Raw genomic sequence first — 20,077 nt, forward strand, 5'->3', positions numbered from 1 at the left:
TGCGGCTTTAGATAAACGACTCGTACGCCCAGCGGCATCACCGTCGCTTAGACAGCATTGGACATCATTCCAAAGCTCCTAAGAAAAGTAGCATCATATTGAAACTTCGGACAGGATTGTCCGATTGTAATCGTATTGTTTATTACCCGATTTTTTTCCCTTTCTTCCTAGCGTTTCCCCCGTAAATATAGGATCCATTTTTCGGATCCACCGAGTGTTGATACATTGGTTGCGACAGGGACCTTGTTGCCGAAAGCTCGTGGGCGGGCTGACAGTAAGCGACTGACCCAAAGTCAACCCAGCCGGTTTCCATGCCTAAAACGGGACTGCAACTCAAGTCTCCTTGCTTTCTAGCCGGGTGCCTTATGGCAGGAGTCTGCAAACTTGTCAGCTTTAAGACTTGTGGACTTCAACTCCCAGAATTCCCGAGGCAGCGAAGCTGGCCGGGGAATTACGGGACTTGAAGTCCACAAAATGTTAAAGCTGACAAGTTTGAAGACCCCTGCCTTAAAGCACTATAAACCATATTACCTGCATATTACCTATTGCGCTGCCTTAAATAGACTGCGTCCTATCTTCGGCTTTGAGTAGGCCCTTTTATATTGGGGGGGGGGAAACAACAACCTTCTTTTACTCCCCGAAGGAAGAGCAGCCGGGAGCGCACAATAGGGTCCCGCCCAAGACCTCTTCTCTCCCCGTGGAAACCAGAGCAGCCGCTTCTGAAGCGAGAAACCAAGCTGGCGCTCAGGGCAAGCCGCTTCAGAGCTGGCAGCGCGCAGACTCCCTGCCCTCCCGCGCAGGCGCCCTAGTAGCGGGCAAGCGGCAGCCGCCAGCTTCGTCTCGAAGGTTGCGCGGTCTCTCTCTGTCTCTTTCCAGCGGCTGGGCTTCTGGCCGCGGCTGCGGGAGCTGCAAGACCGGTTATAGCCGTGGTGCGGCGGGCCGTGCCCGAAAGAGCGGGAAGGCGCGAGGTGCCCAGCCAGCTTCGACGCCGGGTTGGCTCGCCTTGCTCCAGTGTCCCCCGAGCGGCGGAGCGCCACGCAGCGGGCAGGAGCCTGCTGGGTGGGTCTCCCACCTGCCGACGACCATGGCCGGGTCCGAACAGGACGGCGGCACCGGAGAGGCGCCGCTGCCCTTCGAGGACTCCGAGCTAGCGCTGGCTGGGATCAATATGCTGCTCAACAACGGATTCCGGGAATCCGACCAGCTCTTCAGGAAATACAGGTACCCTCGCTCTTTTTCCTTGCGTGGCAGAGAAATTTTTCATCCGTGGCTGATTGACCATCGGCTGGGCGGACCGCCTGCGTTCAAGGCTAGCGGATCGTGGGTGAACCCCCCCCCCTCGTCCCCCGCAATGAGAGCGTCACTGAGCAAGTGCAGAGTACCGCTCTTCCAGCGCTAGACCACAGCGCCGTTATATTAATAATAAAAAAGGCCTTTGTCTTTAGGGCCGCGCGGTCTTCCTTTGCCAAGGGGTAAGAACTAGTAGCTCAGCCCTAAGGAGGCTCCTCTGCTGCCGAACTCGGATTTTATTTTTTATTAGACCGTCTTTGTGACCGCCTTGCACAGAAACCTTGCACTTGACCCTTTTTTTTCATTTAAGGATGAGCGCTCCCGCTTTCAGATTCTCTTATTCCTGCTTGGAATCTCTCCAGTGAATCCCTCACATGCTTTCTCTGGAGGCAGTGAACCCACCGGAGCGGCTTTTAATGCTGATTTCTGAATTAGTGTTTGAATTGCTTGAATTAATAGCACTGCTTCTAAGCAGGTTGCCCTTCTTGTATGAACTTGGCCTGCATGTGTGGAGGTCAAGAATATTGTCTGCCAAATGAAGGGTTGTTTTCTTTGTGGGTGTTGTCATAGCATAGCAAAGATCACATATTGTCTTAGGTAACCCAGTACATTAACCTCTACACCAAACCCACCTTGCCCATTGGCAAATGTTACGACCTAGTCAAGAATGGTTTCAAGGGGGAAAAAAATCAAGCCTCCTTTTGATTAAAAGGTTTAAAGTTATAGAAATGCATGAACAGCAGTTTTAAATTAAGTGAAATGGAATAATACTTCAATCTATCATTGCTAATATAATGAACTTCCATAATTCCAAGCACCAAGAAAAAAAGGTATAGTACAGACTTGGGCTTTATATTTATATTGCATGGATTCTATGCATTTCCAAATGTTCTTCTTTTTTCCTTCTTATAATACAGTTTTATGACCCTGTCATAAGAGGACCAATAAAATGTTCTGCTGTTGTTTTCCTTTTTATTCTACTGAAACTCCTTCCGTCTGGGACACCATCCATTTTTCTTACTGTAGTTGCTGGGGTTTCACTTGCCCATAAATGAGTGCAAGAGTCATTGTTGTCATGAATTACTGCAGCAAGCCTTGTATTAATTTCTCAATGACTGTATATGCTTACCTTCCTATCTTCATCCATGTTTCCTTCTTATCCTTCCAAGAGTAGTTTGGTGACTAGACAGAGGTGCCCTATACAATATTAAAGTTGTTTCCAGTAACAAAAAGAGTTGTATTTGCTCTAAATTCAGTCTTCTGTAGGCTAGTTAGTGTCCACTTGAAAAATGTTAAAACTGATCATCATTTATCTTTTTTATTTTCCTCAGAGTTCTTGTTCCTGCCCATGATTTGCTTTTGGGTGTCATTTCAGGGAAGCAACTTCTTGATATCACATTCCCTCTACTAATTTCACCTTTTTCTTCTCCCAACCTGGTAAACCACCTAGAATTTCTTCTTTTCTCAGTTTTAAATACTATTCAATGTAAGGCTATTATTCTCCTTTTCCTGCTTTTCTAGATCAGCCTTTCCCAGCCAACTACCCTGTTTCCCTGAAAATAAGATCTCCTGGATAGTAAGTCCAATCGGGCTTTTGAGTGCAGGTGTTAAAATAAGCCCTCCCCCGAAAATATTGCAACACAACAGCAGCCATGAGGTGACCATGCTCACCGCCTCCTGCACCACAAAAATAATAAGACCTCCCCAAAAATAAGGCCAAGCACTTATTTTGGGGGGTCAAAAGAAAATAAGACCATGTCTTATTTTCGGGGAAACATGGTACTTCCAGGAGTCAGAGTGGCTAAGGCTTCTAGAATTGTACTATCAGTATATCTAAAAAGAGCCAAGCTGTGGGAAAGACTGCTCTAAAGCACTGTGAGTTAGGCTCCTAAAATAGCATCCAATAGCTTGCTTTCTAGACAGAAATCTGTCAAGTATTTTCCAATGGTGGTTGCATTTCCTGCAGATTTTTCAAATTGGGACATAGGGACACAAAGAGTTCTTCTGGGTTTCAAATAGCTTGTTTGTAATGGAAATGTAATTATGCCAAGATCCGTTTTAAGCTTCCTTTGTTTGCTATTAATCAACCCTAGACTTAGCAGGTGTTAATTTTTTCCCAGTTATGTAACACGGGACTTATTTTGCTAGTGGTACTGTTAGTCTTAACATACCTTTGCAGTGAACACGGTTTAGGCATTCTTCTTCAATGCATCTTATTTACAATCTTATCTGGTGCTCCCATGACACTCTTGGACAAGGAAACCTGTGATCAGCTGTTTCTTACTGCGCAAACTGCCATGTCATTTTGATTTCATTGATTCCATTTCTGTCCCCTCCTGACTTCTCCTTTGTTTTTATTAGTATGTGTGTGTGGGTGTATTCTATTTCCTCTCTCCATATTCACTCACAAGATGCAGAACATATTGATGTACTTTGTTCTACTGATGAGAAAGAAGCTTAAATGCAAATAACATGTATCTTATTAATGAGTGCATGTCTCTGCTTTTTGCAAGTATTTGCTGGAAGACTACTGTCATCTTCTATTACATCCCACCACCCCTTCCATGGAGCAGATTATTTTTTTAGCCTTTTTCCTTCCCTATCTTTCTCTTTCAAGATAACTATTTTCTCTGCAGTCAAAGTAAGCTTGTTATATATCTTGAAATGCAGTTTCCAGCACCCAGCCAATCTTGCTTAACTTCATAAAGCTTTAAATAATCAAAACTGCTTAGTACACAGATGGGAGACTAGTAAGAAATATCAGAGCAGTAAACTAAATTGGGAATTTTGAAAACACATCCCAAAAGATGACAATGTACCAGAGTTTGGTATTCAGCCAGGTCTCTCTGGTTCGGGTGAACCTGTAGTGGCTGCTGCTGGAGGCTCTGCCCACCCAGCCTGAGGTAATGCGCAAGCAGTGCGCATGCGCAGAATGTGGTGCGCACACGTGCTTACATTTGCGAACTGGTAGGGAAGGTAAGTGAATCCTACCACTGCAGTATACATTTGTTTTATTTCTACAAAAATGATCTGTATATGACCATCAAGCTCCCAAATCAAACTCAGACTTAAGGAGATATTACATTTTAAGTACTTAAGCCAATCCACCAAAGATAGGAGATCCTCCAGTAAGAATTTTAGCGTGAGATGGATGCCATTTTGAAAAAAAAAATCAAAAAAAAATCTACAAAACTGTATATCTTTTCAGAGGTTATATACAAGTTAAGATTTTCTGGAGTGTTTTTTTAATAATCAAAAATATAATAATGTTGACACTGTCATTACAATGCCAATTGTGACATTTTCTGCAGTTTTATGTATCAGTTGGGAGCAGAATGGAACTGCCACGGCTAATGCTCAGATCAGCTGTTCAAGTGATTAGTGGTATGGTGGTGACAATGAGGCCAGCAGAGTCAATTGTTAAATACAGTATTTACCAGTCAACTGGTGCCTATAACCAACCCCATCTCAAAATACTTTGGGTGGCGTACAATAGCAAAAAAGAAAAATAAGCCCAACATAGCAATAAAATAATAATTGGAAAACTAAGAAGATGTCCTAGATCAATTAATTAGGTCAAAATGTGTTGAAAGTAAACAAGCAAAATATTAGAAGGTAAGATCATACATATTTCTGGGAAGAAAGTATTTTATAAAATTGAAATATCAGAAAGTAGGCCTGCTGCCTTGGCCACACCAATGTATTTTATTATTTTTTAATGTTTTTATTGTTGTTGTGAGCTGCCTGGAATTATGGCACGTACATTTTGTGACCTTCTAAGTCTCTTAAATAAATAAACTCAATAGATTATTTCTAAATGGAAGATAGACTGTCAACTCCCATAGATAGACCAGGCCATGAAATTTACTTCTTAAGAAAACTGCACCTACATTTATTGATGCTGACTTGGATATTTATGATTTGAAATACATAATCATACATAATCATACATAATCTTGCAAGTCAACCCCCCACCACCACTTATGAATCAAGAAAGTCTGAGCTACATTCAAATGTTAGCTTCTTTCTCGGGTTTTACATAATATTTCTCATTGCCTCATTGCCTCAAAGTCCTCATTGCCTAGGTACTGGTTCTTCCATATCTGTAGGAAATGAACCCGAGGCAGGGGTCAAACACATAATCTTGAGTCCTTTCGCACCAACAGGAGATCTAAGTCCAGCCCTCCTTGAATTCTATTGATTATCAATTTGCTTTGACCGTTAGTAATTCAGATTCTTGAGGAAAACATTAGCATACAATAAACCTATATTCATTTGAACTGCCTGGACTTGTAATCTCCTGCCACTTGACAATATCATTGTGAACATCATCCTTACTTTCTGCACTGAACAAGCAGGTTCAATTCCAGCAAGACACTACCTGAAATATTCCAGTCCTGCTCTATGTGGAGGTTTAAAGGTAACCATTATCCCTTTGATTAGTGTCCCAAAGACTATTAGCCATCACTGCAGCATTTTTATTTTATTTTATTTTATTTTAAGTTTTTATATAGCAACCCCCTCACTCAACCAACTCTAAGTTATCAAAAATTAAAAGACCCCTAAAATCATTTTAAACTATAAAGCTGTTTTAAAATATTAAAAACAACAAAAGATTAATGCCAATCAGTTCTAATTTTTAACATAGGTGTTATTCTGTATTGGTGGGGGTTCACACTCCACATAGAGTACATTTGAATGGTCATGTTTGTTTGTTTGTTTATTAATTAATTAATTATATATTTAAGATAGACTGACCTCCCCCCAATGCTTCTGGACAGCTTATATAATTAAAGGGGAGAGAAACAATAACAAGAGAAAAGGACACGTATGTCCTGACAAACTCACCCATAAATTGCAAAACAGCAACAACCGTTAAGTTGCTCAACAAACAGCAGAACCCTAGGCCTGGGAACAAAACCAGATTTTCCCAGACTTGCAAATTCCTTGGGGGTGGGATCCATGGGGATATTGTTCCAGGGTATATGTGTGGTTTCATTTATTCTTATCTTATGTTGTAAGTTCCAGTCTTCTATATTCAATGGTTGTCATCAGACAAGACTATGGATACTGATCTTCATGGCTTTGATCAATCATGATTTTTGCATAATGTTTTCTAGTAAGATAAAGGTGGTGTGCTTGGCAATATCAATAGCACTTAGACTTATATACCGCTTCATAGTGCTTTTACATCCCTCTCTAAGCAGTTTACAGAGTTAGCGTATTGCCCCCAACAATCTGGGACCTCATTTTAGCCACCTCGGAAGGATGGAAGGCTGAGTCAACCTTGAGCCGGTGAGATTTGAACTGCCGAACTGCAGCTATCAGTCAACTGAAGTCGCCTGCAGTACTGTACTCTAACTACTGTGCCATCTTGGCCTAACATTCTTTATTAATAGTAAAGATGTATAAAATATTTGTGGATATTTATTCATATCTTCCATTCCATTCTTAATAATAATAATAATAATAATAATAATAATAATAATAATAATAATAATAATAATAATAATAATAATAATAATAATAATAAATATTTATTTCTTAGCCGCACCCTCTCCCGAAGGACTCGGGAGACTTCATTGAGTTACCTTGCCTTGCGATAGTTTCGTAGTTTACAGCACCCTTCCCTCCCCTTTTCTGTAGATTACTGTATGATTCAAATTCTTAAACATGACTAGATTGTATTCTTATCTCTTTAAACCTACTAGATTTCTTTGGAATTGCTGGCAATGAGTTTTCATATTCTTACCTGATGACTCTATAGCTAGCTGAAAATTAAATGGTGCTAAATGGTGCTATAAAACTAATTTAGTCCAAATTAATATATACAAAATTCCTACAGGCAAAGTGGGTTCCAAGGAGAAGAAAGGGATTATGGATTCCAAGAAAAACATGTCACAGCAGAAGACTGATGGCCATGGCAGAGATATGGTCAAGGTTTGTAAGAATTCAAGGCAATCTGGTCTGAGGCACACAAGACCAGAGTACTGGAAAATTCCAGTATTTGCATTTCAATAAAACCTTGAATACATTATCCAAATTTTTCACAAAACCATAGCTCGTGTCTATGAGTTCTAATTAGAGTCTGGTGTTTTTAGGCCACACACTACTTACCCTGTTTCCCTGAAAATAAGACCTCCCTGAATAATAAGCCCAGTCGGGCTTTTGAACACATTTACTAAAATAAGCCCTCCCCTGAAAATAAGCCATCCCCAAAAATATTGCAAAACAGCAGCAGCTATGAGGTGACCACGCTCGCCGCCTCCTGCACCTCAAAAATAATGACCTCCCCGAAAATAAGGCCAAGTGGTTATTTTTGGGGTCAAAAGAAAATAAGACCCTGTCTTATTTCAGAGAAACACAGTATAAGGAATCCTGCTCAAACCATAGGTTTCTTTCCATGTGCATGTGTTGTTCCTTTATTCAAATTTTGGTTGCCTAAAACAGGTAATTTTCCCATTAGTAACCTGTTATCTAATGACTTGTTCGAAGAGGATCTGAAATAAGATAAAACATTTAGTGGTATTTGGCCTTCAGGCCTTGAGTGCTTAAGTAGAATATAAATAAAATATAAATAAAATTGGATTCCTACTTTTATGTAATTAATTGCATTGACTATTGGTTAATTTGGGGGGCGGGGCTGTAGGCTACACTAGGAAATTTCAAAACATTTCAGAAGAAACAATGGAACTAGTAACTGCTAATATTTTAGTATTAATATTTGGGGAGACCTATTTTCTCCCCAAAAACAAGCCTGGGAGGTAGGTTGGGTTAAAAGAAAGTGAGTGGTTCAAAGTCACCACAGAGTTTCTGTGGCTGAGAATATACTAGAACCTGTGTCTTCTCACTCTCAATTCAGCATCTTAAATTACACCATACAGGGACTACAATTTTATTAGAATTGTCCATTTTAATATTTCATCATGACTTATATAAACATGTTTGTTCTTTCCCCCTTTCTCCCCATCCTACTGCCTTTTGAGAAGAGAACTACAGGATGTTAAATAAATCTGCTTTTTTTCTAATCAGTAAATCCCATTTCGAGGATTTCTAGTTTAAAGGAATTGAGCCTTAAAAAGGCAATAGTACTGGGGAAAAACTGTGAAAAGAATTAGGAAAAGACATTATTAAGATGAACAGTAGAAATTTGCTGATTAAAAATAACTGGAAGGAGCATTCAAAAAGAGATTATTGGGCCTAAATTATAGAAAATATTACATAGGACTCAACGTTTTGATGGTTACAAATACCCTAAAATTATATGGGAAAGAAAAATGGTGAACAGAAAGAAAAAATGAAGTCCAGAACTTACATAGTAGACAGTGGAAAGGAACAAGAATGGTTACTGATAATCAAGACTTTGAATCCTAATGTCATCAGTTCCTTTAAAAACTGATCTCTGTATGTCTCCAGTGTGCTAACAAATATCACTTCACCTATATGTACTTTATAGACCTATATTTGATATGTCTATTGTTTGCCCTTTCCTCCCAGAAAATTTTGAGAATATCCTCAATTAACATAACAGCTGGCTTCACACTTACTAACTAGATGAAGTATGTGTGTTTGCAGTCTGCTGCCATGTTCTAACATGGCAAAAAGAATATTCAAATATTAACCTTAGTTTTTATTTCTCCCTTCCATCCTGTCCTGATCAGTTTTCCTTATGTAGTGACAAGTTTTTGAAAGCATTCAGATTATGTTGTGACTCTTAAAATTGCCTTAATGTCCTTTGATTTTTGTCCCCAAATAAATTACAATCACAGCTGATCTTACCTGTCTCAAAAAACCTGAGCAGAACTTTGTGAGTATTTGGATAAGAAACTATCAGAAAATCCCAGAATTGTAGGGAAGTTTAAAAAGAACCAATCCTCCTAGAAAATGGAATGGCAAACCAGTTGTATCATGGCCAGAAACAACAACATGGACTTAAGTTTAATCTAAGACTTCAAAATGTATGACTTTACCCCAACATGTAGCCAGAATGTATTGTGGATTATGTTTTGAAATTTATGGAACAATTTTGTTATTACAATATTTGCTATTGAGATTGAAAAACTGAGCTTTTGTGAGTAAACTTGAAATGCAGCCTTCAGCCTACTTTGTTGTAAATTCATGTTCCAATACAGAACATATACATTTGTACAACAAAATTGTACTACGTACTATGTTATGCATAACGTAATGTATATATTACATTAATGTATAAAATGTAATGCACGTATCACAATTATGTATCAATATGCAACAATAATGTACTTTATATCATGTGCATATGAATATGCGTGGATTTGTAGATTCAGTTGAAGCTATGGAGAATGACCTTCAGATCGATTTTATCTTTGTTGATTGGATGCTCTAATTAAACACTGGGAAAACTTGTTTTTTTCTTGCACTTAGTTGTAATCTATGTGATGCATCATAGACACTAGATGTTATAAAGGAAACTTTAATATTTCTTTACTATGGAACATTTAAGATTTTGTCAAGGTCTGAGCAGTTTAAATTAATTCATGTTCTATTTTTAAACCTTACTTTGAAATCAGTTTGACTGTGACACTGGAGAAACTAGCTTTTGACATTCAAAACCTGGGCAAGAGACCATCTAATTTTGAAGTTGTTATAAAATGTTTCTCTTTTGAAGTAGTGTTTCTCAAAGTGAAGTCCATGCACCCCAAGACTCAAGTAAATCAAAATAATTTGCCATCCTATTTTGAAATAATTTAATAATACTATATTAAAATCATGTCAATTCATGAAAATCATGAGAATCTGTAGTGGCAGTGAGTGCACCAATTGTAATTTTTAATAATATTAATAAATATAACCTGTGCAAATAAAGGTTCTTTTGGAGTCCTCTATAATTTTGAAAAGTTGGAATGCCTACTGAGAGACAAATGTTTAACGAACACTGTTTTACAATAATGTAGTCCCCCTCTTTTTTTTCATTCAGTGGCAGATAAGTATACTTTAATCAAGGTGCTACTGTACTTCAGGTTAAAACATTGTATATTTTCTGGCTTCAGATAATAGCCTCATTTCAATTTCCAGACAAATAAAATAAGGGGAATGGTTATTTATAGAGTATTGTAAAAATATAAGAAACAATTGCACAATGAATTTAAATTCTAACATGAAGATAGAATGTATTGCTTCTGTGCCCAAACAGATTTTAACATATCCAATAATTCTAACAAATTTAGAATTATTTGCTGTGTTTCTAGCTAGCTGTTAGGCCCTTTCCTTTTGTAATCAATTTAATTGCTGCTGTACGGCCGTATAAATTTGCTGGTTTAACATTACTTAAAGAAAGATTCCGTAGAAACCAGTAGAACTATTTCAAAGCTATCATACTTCTATACTTTTGGGGCTCCTATCTAACACTAGGAGAAAACTATTTTGAACTCTGAATCAAAGTTCTTGACCTAGAACTATAAGGTGTGTAACCAGAGAATATTGGGAAACAAAGGAATGGTGCAGTTGCCTTAGCCATTACTTGTAACTATTGTGGGAAAATTTAACCTATTCTCCCAGAAGATGGGTAACATGGTTAATGGTTGTAAGAATCAACGGGTAGCAGATATGTATGCGATACTAGTCTAAATTGATTTCTTGTATGTCCTACTCCAAAAGGGGAACAAATTTTGTAATATGTAAGTGGTATAATTTCATCTTTTAACTGTTTAATTAAAATACTTCATTGAATTCTGTACATTTTCTGTTCATTAAGAGAAAGAAGGACTAGGGGAGACATGATAGCATTATTCCAATATCTCAGAGGTTGCCACAAAGAAGAGGGAGTCAAACTATTCTCCAAAGCACCTGAGGGTAGAACAAGAAGCAATGGGTGGAAACTAATCAAGGAGAGAAGCAACTTAGAAATGAGGAGAAATTTCCTGACAGTGAGAACAATTAATCAGTGGAACAGCTTGCCTCCAGAAGTTGTGAATGCCCCAACACTGGAAGTCTTTAAGAAGATGTTGGATAGCTATTTGTCTGAAACGGTATAGGGTTTCCTGCCTAGGCAGGGGGTTGGACTAGAAGACCTCCAAGGTCCCTTCCAACTCTACTATTGTATTGTATTGTATTGTATTGTATTGTAAATCTCTTTGGATATAAGCTGGCAAAACGAAGGCACAAAAATACAACTGTCTATTTTAATTATAGATTAAAAGGGACAACTTTAAAAGATTTGTAAGTGGCCAATCATGAACCTTTAAAATCCATTGAGATAAATGTTGCATTTTAACTATTTTACATAAAAGCCCATTGAATTAAATGCCATTTAACAACATTAGGTGCTTAGCAGCAAAATGCTACTTGCAAAATTTAGTAACTTAATCTCTGGTACACTGCAAAGCTCTTACAGTGAAAATCTGACATTTGGATGGCTATTTTATTTGCGATGATCAAGACCTTGATCTCTCACAGATAGTTATGTATAGTTAGCCAGATGTTCTGACTGATTTGATATTTTTGTCCACCTATCAAGTCCTTCCTACGGATCTGGATTAGGCAAATGTGAATATTCAGTGGTCTTAAACGTATTGTTGCAGGATGTAAGCAGTTCCGAGCAGAACTGCCTTTTGCAATTGACTGATGGTGATTTTGTCGATGCCAATAGTTCATGTTATATAAATATTGATGTTATTAAATGTTAAATCATCAAAAGTTATGTATAATTTCTTTTATAATTTGGCTTTTGAAGAAACTTTTTAAAAATATAAACATTAAAAGAAGTGAAAAATGTCTAAGATCAAAAGCTACTGTCGTTTCACAAGGAGCATTCACCTGGAACACAGGTGGGAGATCTCCTATCCTCTTCTTACCCTTTGTCACAGTTATTGTCTTTAGTTTGCCATACCTCCCCCAGAAGGAACTACCACTTCCCATAATCTGGAGGAAAAAATGCACATATATACATACACACACACATATACGCATACACATAAATATAAATATTCTTTTGCATTTTTTGGCATTCGTTGTAAGTCTCAGTTCCTTCTGAGTGTTAGCCTTTCTGACTTCATCCTTACAGATTTGAACCTTTTCCTGATATTCTTTTTTTAATATGCCCTTCTTCCTTATTTTAAACGTGTACTTTTTGTTTATTGCTTCAACACAAAGTTCTTTAAACAGCCATGCCAGTCACCTCAGCATTCTCCTATTTTTCTTGGTATTGTTTGTACTGGGTCTTAATTATTTCATTATTCAGAATGCCGTACTAGGCTAAATTTTTGCATTTGATCCATATGTCCATATAGGTGTCATTTATATATAATGCAGTCCCCTCCACTTTTATTGAATATGAACAAATTATATCCTTTAAGTACTATATTCCAATATTGAATTGAGTTATATCGACCAGGTATCAGCAATACTAATAATATATTGCCTTGTCCTCAGTGCTAGGATTTAAAATACTCCATTTCTGAGCATTAGTGTACTAATCTGAGTCCTTCGGTACTACTGTTCTTGCATCTTCTGATGTATTTTTGAGTACTGCTTTCTTCTTTATTATAAAGTTTATTGCTTTCAGTATGGTTTCCCCTCCTTTCCCATGTTTAGTTTAAAGCCAGCCTGAACAGAAATACATTCTTCCCAATCTTTATGAGATCCAGCCCATCTCTTGACACACCAGCACTTGAACCAATGGTTTTCCTCCAGAATCCTCTATTTCTTCCTTGGGACATGACCTTCACTTAGAACTATGGATGAAAATAAAATTTGTCTTTCAAATACTGTGGTTTTTATTCTTAGTTCTTCCTAGTTCTTCTGTTTCTTTCCAGACTCATTCTGGCAGTATTATTCCAGTACAAAACAGAAGAAGAAGATAGCAGTCAGGTTGGGATACAAGTCACTCTTGTTGCATCCCATATTTTTGCATGTGGAAGACAACATACTTCCCTTGATACCATGTCTGCTCTGCAGACCTGTTCTTCTTAGCAGTGAGTCGCCATCACCACCACAGTTCTCTTTTGGGACAACCGTTGAATTCTTCTCTGAAGAAGCCAGTTTCTCTTCTCTCTAAACTTGAAAAACATTTTCAGAAGGATAACACACTGGGGGAGGACTTGAAATTGATTGTGCAACTCTGGCAACAGACACTGGTTAGATTCAAGTGCAAGTCATCGTAATTTTTTTTCGTTTCAAGGAAAATAGTTTTTAAGCAAGACACAAGATGTTTTAAGCATTTTGGAACAGTTGCAAAATCAAAATAAAATGCTTTGTATCCAGAATAGGCTTGTGTGACGTGTAAAATGGTTCCAAAATGGTTGAAATATCCCATTTGACACTCAAAATAACATCTTCATGCTTAAAATTGGAAAGTTGGGTAGGATTCATGATTGAAATGAAAATGAACATTGTGTTAAATTCTGAACAAAGATATATATTTAATACGTATTAAATATGTATTAAATAAATTGTATTTTTCTTTCCTTTCAATAGAAACCATAGTCCTTTAATGAGTTTTGGAGCCAGCTTTGTCAGCTTTTTGGTAAGTAAATCCAAATACATATGTTGTTACTGCATGGCATTCCTTTGTTGTATCACTGATTTTGAAAATGTATTATTAATTTTGAAATTGTGGATTTAATAAAAAATTGTTTGGAGACACTGATACACATCCCCCCCCCCCCCCCCGCCAAGATCCAAAGGCTGTATCAATGAAATAGAATAAAATAAAAAGTGTAAGATTTTTTGCATGGTTCATTAGGCATTTCATTTACTTTTTTGGGAAATTGTCACATATGAACAACCAGGCGTACAGGTGCAGAGTTCAAGCTAACTACTTTATTACGTTCTGCCTACTATTTAGGAATCTCTCACGTCTGGCAGCTTACTCTTGGGAATAATAGATAAGCTCCAAGGAACCTAGGAGGGGTCAGTGCAAGCCCTTTTGCAGTTGCGCATTGACTCCAGGTTAACTGCACGGTTGATCCCTCCTCTCTGCTAGGCTGCCAGGCTGGGTGCTTCCCAACAGGAATAGAACTAAAATACTTGTCTTAGTGTTATTACATTCTTAAACATTTTTCAGTCAGATGGCATATAGCAGCGATGGCAAACCTTTTTTGGCTCACGTGCCATAAGTGGGAGCGCAGGGGGGTCATGTGTGGGCGTGCCGCACCCATAATGCAATGTGCGACCCCCAGTGCACATGCGCGCACTACAGGTGCACCCCCCCCACTTTTACATGCTTTTTTTACCCTCCCCAGGCTCCAGAGGCTTTATAGGAGCCTGGGGAGGATGAAAAGAGCCTCCCCCGCCCCCGCCGGACGCCCTCCGGAGGCGTCAGGGAAGCCTCCGGATGGTCCCTGAAGCCTTCGGAGCGCTCAAAACGATCCTCCGAGCAAACCGGAAGTGACTTCCGGTTTGCTCGGAGGGTCGTTTTAAGCATTCCGAAGGCTTAAGCATTCTGAAGGCTTCAGGGACCGTCCGGAGGCTTCCCTGACGAATTCGGAGCGCTCAAAACGACCCTCCGAGCAAACCAGAAGTCACTTCCGGTTTGCTCGGAGGGTCGTTTTAAGCGTTCCGAAGGCTTCAGGGACCGTCCGGAGATTTCCCTGACGCCTTCGGAGCGCTCAAAACGACCCTCTGAGCAAACCGGAAGTGACTTCCGGTTTGCTCGGAGGGTCATTTTAAGCGCTCCGAAGGCTTCAGGGACTGTCTGGAGGCTTCCCTGACGCCTCCGGAGGGCGTCCGGGGGGGGCGGGGGAGGCTCTTTTCGCCCGCCCCAGGCTCCTATAAAGCCTCTGGAGCCTGGGGAGGGCGAAAAATGGCTTTAAAAAAGGGTGAACTCAGCTGGCCAGCGCGTGCATGCGCGCTGGCCAGCTAACAAGGCAGCGCCTCGCGTGCCCTGACAAATGGCTCCGCGTGCCACCTGTGGCACACGTGCCATAGGTTCGCCATCACTGGCATATAGATTGCAGAATAAGGATTTGTCCCTTCATGTGGTACTGTTCCCTATCAGTATATATGCACAAAACAAAGCCAGTTCTTTAATCGTTGTTGAAGAAGGCATGGAGCCGTGGTGGCATAGTGATTAGAAGGTAGTACTGCAAGCTAATTCTGCTGACTGCCAGGTGCCAGAAGTTTGGCAGTTTGATTTTCACCGGCTCAAGATTGACTCAGTCTTCCCTCCTTCCGAGGTTGGTAAAATGAGGACCTAGATTGTTTGGGAGCAATATGCTGACTCTGTAAACCACTTAGAGAGGGCTGTAAAGCACTGTGAAGCGGTATACAAGTCCGGCAAGTGCTTATTGTGATCTGTTTCATACATAACATTAAACGATATTGACTGGGGTTGTATGTCACCAAAACCTAGCAAAATTATACTATATGTCAGTATTCCCTTCTACTCTCCCACTCTGGCTGGATTCATACATTTCATAAAGCTTAAATGAGGTTTGTTTGGAATTTACCATTCAGTAATTTCTATAATTAGTGTGTGCCATCTATTATGATGCTGATAAACAAGTATCCTATTTACATGAGCTCATAAGAAAATTAATGAAAGATTTTAATGTAATATAAAGTAGTTGCTTCACTATGAAAAGAAAGGATGTGATACTTTTAGGGCAAATCTATGAATATTACAGCTCTACTTCCATTCTTTATTGGCATTATGTTAAGAAATCCTGCATATACAGGAAATATCTTGTTTGATAACTTCTCTTGTAAATAGGTTGGTTGATGTACGAGTCTTTTATAAATCTGCAATTGAAGATGGTTTTGTTTGAATATATTCTTGTCTTTTGTAAAGATATTGGAAATATGTTTTTCCTCCTTTATTTAAATGGATTGCTTACCTAAGTGGGATTTTTAAGTGAGTATAACAATCCAACATAGCAACAATATATCCTGCAAAGCTTTTTCTGTTCTAAATATAGCTGCAGTAGTTTATGTTCCAGTGTAATTGAGATCATCTATTTTTTTAAAAAAAGGAAGCTGTATTGTGCCAAAATGGAGATTAAATTAACTTAAGTAAGGCATTTCTACATATCTTTAATTTGGTTGTAAGGCCTAGAATTCTTCAAATACATATAGGTTTTGTTTTCCATTAGCAAATGTATACAGATACAATTTGTGGCAATAACAGTAGCTAGAAGAGAATTTATGAGCCATGATATCTTATATATATATGTGTGTGTGTGTGTGTGTGTGTTGTATTTGTGCTGATAAATAAATAAAGGTTATTCAAGCTATTTAGCTCTCATCAGCTAGCCATACCCTTACTGGGATTCGAACCTGGGCTGTATTACATATTAGGCAGATGTATTAGCCACTAAGCCACAGTCTCTCCTCCTTATCAGCTGAGCCAGGGAAATAGGTATGTATTTGTGTTACAACCCCTGATATGCCCAAATATGGGAGGGAACTCACTACTCCCCCTTTCTGTCTATCGGCTCACTGCAGGAGACCATCAGGCAGAAAACCATATTTTTAATGTTGCCTTTTTATATTTGTGTTGTATTTGTGCTGATAAATAAATAAAGGGAGACTATATAGATCTATTTCAAGCTATTTAGCTCTCATCAGCTAGTCATACCCTTACTGGGATTCGAACCTGGGCTATATTACATATTAGGCAGATGTATTAGCCACTAAGCCTAATATGTAATATGTAATATACACACACACATATACATATACATACACGTACATACATACATACATACATACTGCATACGCAGACACATTCAAGGAATCATGATTATGAAGCAGTATTACCTAATATCTTAGCAATTACATTATTTCTTGTTTAATAGTATATTATTTTTCTTTTAAGAAGATTTTATCCTTCTAGCATTGTAAGCAATTTACAGCTGTAAGTATACCCTGGTATTTTTTGATTTTGCAAAAAGATAGTTGTGCTAGTTTTCTTCAGAAAAGTGCCTTATGAAGCCTTAAAGGTTAATTTAAGGTTTATTGCTGCATGTGACAATACTCTGTAGTGTAACATATTCATTATATGATAATTTGTTAGTTTTTAAAAGGCCACAAAAATAATTCTCGAATTAAGTTCTCAACTTCCCTGACAGTTGCTTATAAATGAAGGAGTTCTTACCGTATATATAATTATATCTTAGTTAATGAAGTTGCTTCAAAAAGCTTCTAAAAGAACAATATAATATCATTAGTTTGTAAAGTAGTAAATACATTTAGATTAGTTTGGCACTTTCAAGTTCAGTAGTCTTTTTATTTTTTTAACAGAATGCTATGATGACGTTTGAAGAAGAGAAAATGCAGCTGGCATGTGATGATTTAAAAGCTACTGAAAAATTATGTGAGAGTGAAGAAGCAGGAGTCATAGAAACAATAAAAAATAAAATTAAGAAGAATGTAAGTGAAATATTGCAAATACATAGATGAATGAGTCCTGTGCCAATACGATGCTGTTTTATAATTTGCCTGTCCTATGGACTCCATAGCATATAATATGCAGTAATCTCCTATTCAACAAGATTAGTCATATATGTTGGTGATCTGCAGGTAAACAAGTAGTCCCTTTTCCTCTGTTAAATTTTATGCCGATTTCTAGTTTTATTTCTTGTTCTTGCCTATCTGCTAAACATTAATTACGTTACTCTTCAATAGTTTAGTAAAACTTCAAAGTTTCCTTCAACAGATTAAAATCACTCCTAGAATCCTATCTAGCCTTGAAGAAAAACAAGTTTTTCATCAAAAAACTTGCCTAGTTCTTTAATCCAGTCTCCTTTCTCCTCTGTTTCTACTTTTTAAGTCAGGTGTAAATAGCAGCTGTTGTCCAGTCATCATCTGTCACCAGTTACCATCTAGCCTTCAGAATTCATTTTACTAATGCTTTTACCTAGATTGATGGAAATATTTGCAGCATTATGATTTAGTTGTTTATGTCTTTGCTTGCCTTTGGAGCTTGTTTTGTTTTGCGTAACACTTAAAAATAAAAACGAGAGCCACAAATTTACTTTGTGCCTTTAACTAACAATTTAGGTTATTACATAACTATAGTTGGCCTTCACTTAATTTGTTCCCAGCATGTAAATATAATAATATCTACCTTCAATGAAATTGGAAGAATGAATTTTAACTAGTGTTTCTATTAAACTGTCATATTCATGCTGCATATCTTTCCTAGTTCAGTGGAATTAGGTGTAATAAACTTCATAGTCTATAAATAATTTAAGTTTTGGCTTCCTTTGAGAACATACTGCATTATTAATGTTGAGTGCATAGAATCTGAACCCTTTGTTTAGTGTCACTATTCTATACTATAATTTCTAAATAATTATGTGGACCTGGTCTTTGTATCTGTTTCCTGATGTATTCTCCATAGGAAACTTGCTGTAAAAGACTAGGGAGAAGAGAGCTTTCATGTTAAGCAATGGCATTGTTGAAGGGGGTGAGGGAGAAGGTTGGTGAAAGACAATAACAAAAAAAATTATCTTACAAAGTTCACATAGTCAATGTTCTAATTATGACTTTAAATACTTTTGATATAATTTGGATATATGTTTAAAATTTATCATAGAATCTGAATATTATACTTATGAAAACCTATTGTATTATATATTATAGTATGAAAATATAATATTATATTTGCTACAGCCAAGATGACTGAATAAACTGAATGTTACAGTGGTTTTTAAAAAATAAACTTTAAAATTTCAGTGGTTTTTAAGCACATTTTAAAAAGTTTAAGAAATACAGGTCTGTTTAATTTATATTTGCATTTGTTTTACTTTGAATAAAATTTATTACAAGGCAATTCACACTGCCTATCTTGATCAAATTTTAAATGATTAATATTTGGGAGATGGAAATCTACCATTCTGTAGCACTATGCTTTTTATTGCTGGACAACATGGGAAAAATATAAAGCATTTCAGGTTCAGAGTATCAACTTCCAGAAAAGTTCCAGATCTCTCTCCTCTCTCTCTTCCCCTCCTTCCCTCCTTTCCTTTCCCTCCCTCCCCCTCTATCTCTCACACACACTGTATGACTAACTGGTGTGACCCAGAACAGAACATTCTAAGAATGATATGTTTTATGCATATCTAATTAATACGATGGTTCTGTTCTTTATTATTGTCAAATAGGTTGATGGGAGGAAAACTGCCCCATCCATGATGGATCGATTGCAGAGGCAAATCATTGTGGCAGACTGTCAAGTTTACCTTGCTGTGCTCTCTTTTGTAAAACAAGAATTATCAGGTAAGCGGTGACATCTATTTTTAAAATAATATTATCTAAAACCAGGATAACTGAAATGGTTGGCTTTTATGTACTATGAATGCCATCAGTTTAAAATCTAACATATATCATAAATATTTCTAATCTTAGTCAACTCTGAGTGTAACAAACTATGCCTTTGTCATAGTTTTTGTACTTGATGGTAGGTATCAAGTCTTGCTGTGTCTCAAAAAAGAATCAAAGGAAAAATAATAATACTTTTTCTCTTTTTTATGAACCTGCTTTCCTAAATGCTAGCTGGTTTCTAATCTTTGTGTATATCCTCCATACATAAACAGATGTCTAATTTTTATAATTATACAAGCAAAACACAGTTTATTTGTATATATTTTCCAGTTTACCTATGTATAATATATAGATTGTTTTTATATAATTTTCTCTAATTTGTGCAGAGTATGAGAATATTTATTAATATTTATTATTTGTTGAGCGATTGTTTGAAATTATGATGGCACTGAACAAAGGGACTTATGATGGGTGCCTGAAGTTATGCCATTGCAGAACCTCCACAGTCTTGTAATTGCAATCTGGGCTCAACCCTTTCACACTT

At 37.6% G+C, this 20,077-nt stretch overlaps 1 protein-coding gene across 1 annotated transcript in view; it reads left to right on the forward strand.

Annotated features, from left to right (window-relative positions):
- The first annotated feature begins 871 nt into the window (after positions 1-871).
- Positions 872-20,077, forward strand: part of TTC39C (tetratricopeptide repeat domain 39C) — a 42,038-nt gene continuing 22,832 nt past the window's right edge. Inside the window, exons 1-4 of the mRNA XM_081953419.1 lie at positions 872-1,221; positions 13,744-13,792; positions 17,509-17,637; positions 19,374-19,488. Of these exons, the coding sequence (XP_081809545.1) occupies positions 1,085-1,221; positions 13,744-13,792; positions 17,509-17,637; positions 19,374-19,488 (430 nt within the window). The 5' untranslated portion in view covers positions 872-1,084. The remainder of the gene's footprint in view (positions 1,222-13,743; positions 13,793-17,508; positions 17,638-19,373; positions 19,489-20,077) is intronic.

This window comes from Natrix helvetica (genome assembly GCF_964273705.1).
Source record: "Natrix helvetica genome assembly, chromosome: 4".
Classification (NCBI taxonomy): Eukaryota; Metazoa; Chordata; class Lepidosauria; order Squamata; family Natricidae; genus Natrix; species Natrix helvetica.